A 576-nucleotide genomic window follows, 5' to 3' on the forward strand; every position below is an offset into this window, starting at 1 on the left:
CTACCTCATGCCACATACATACAAAAGTAAATTCCAGAAGGATTAAAGACATAAATGTGAAAAACAGAACTTTAAAATATTTAAAAGAAATTACAAATTTATTTGCTGTTTTTTGTTTAACCTGTTAAGGCAATATATTAATAGATTTCATATTATTGAACCACGTTCATGTTCCTAAGATAAACTCTGCTTGGTTTGGTGAATTATTTTTTAAAATAATCTGTTCACTGATTTTATATAGGCTCTTTCACTATAAAGATTCTGAAAATGACCAGAACCTATACCCTGTTCTGTTTTGTTTTGCATACCATCCCTCTTATTTCTCAGATTGAATGACAAATCAGACTACTTTAAACAGTTTTGAAACTATGGAAAAGATAGCTTTTTATCTGTCTAGTGCTTTCTTATACAAAAGTTATTCTCTGTTTATTGTTTGGATTTTCTCTTAACAGATACTCCCTTCGGAGAGGTAGCTCCTTCACATTTTTAACACCTGGCCCCCATTGGGACTTCACTTTGGTAAGTAGATACCTGAGTTTTTTATGTCAAGATTTTAGATAGAATTAATTCCTGGGT

The 576-nt window shown here is 31.1% G+C and overlaps 1 protein-coding gene across 1 annotated transcript in view; it reads left to right on the forward strand.

The window, feature by feature from the left end:
• Positions 1–576, forward strand: part of NET1 (neuroepithelial cell transforming 1) — a 59204-nt gene that overhangs the window by 13225 nt on the left and 45403 nt on the right. The window contains 1 exon segment of the mRNA XM_012664900.1: positions 453–519. Coding sequence (XP_012520354.1) covers positions 453–519 — 67 coding nt within the window.

The sequence above is a fragment of the Propithecus coquereli genome, unplaced genomic scaffold, assembly GCF_000956105.1.
Source record: "Propithecus coquereli isolate 6110/MARCELLA unplaced genomic scaffold, Pcoq_1.0 Scaffold94, whole genome shotgun sequence".
Classification (NCBI taxonomy): domain Eukaryota; kingdom Metazoa; phylum Chordata; class Mammalia; order Primates; family Indriidae; genus Propithecus; species Propithecus coquereli.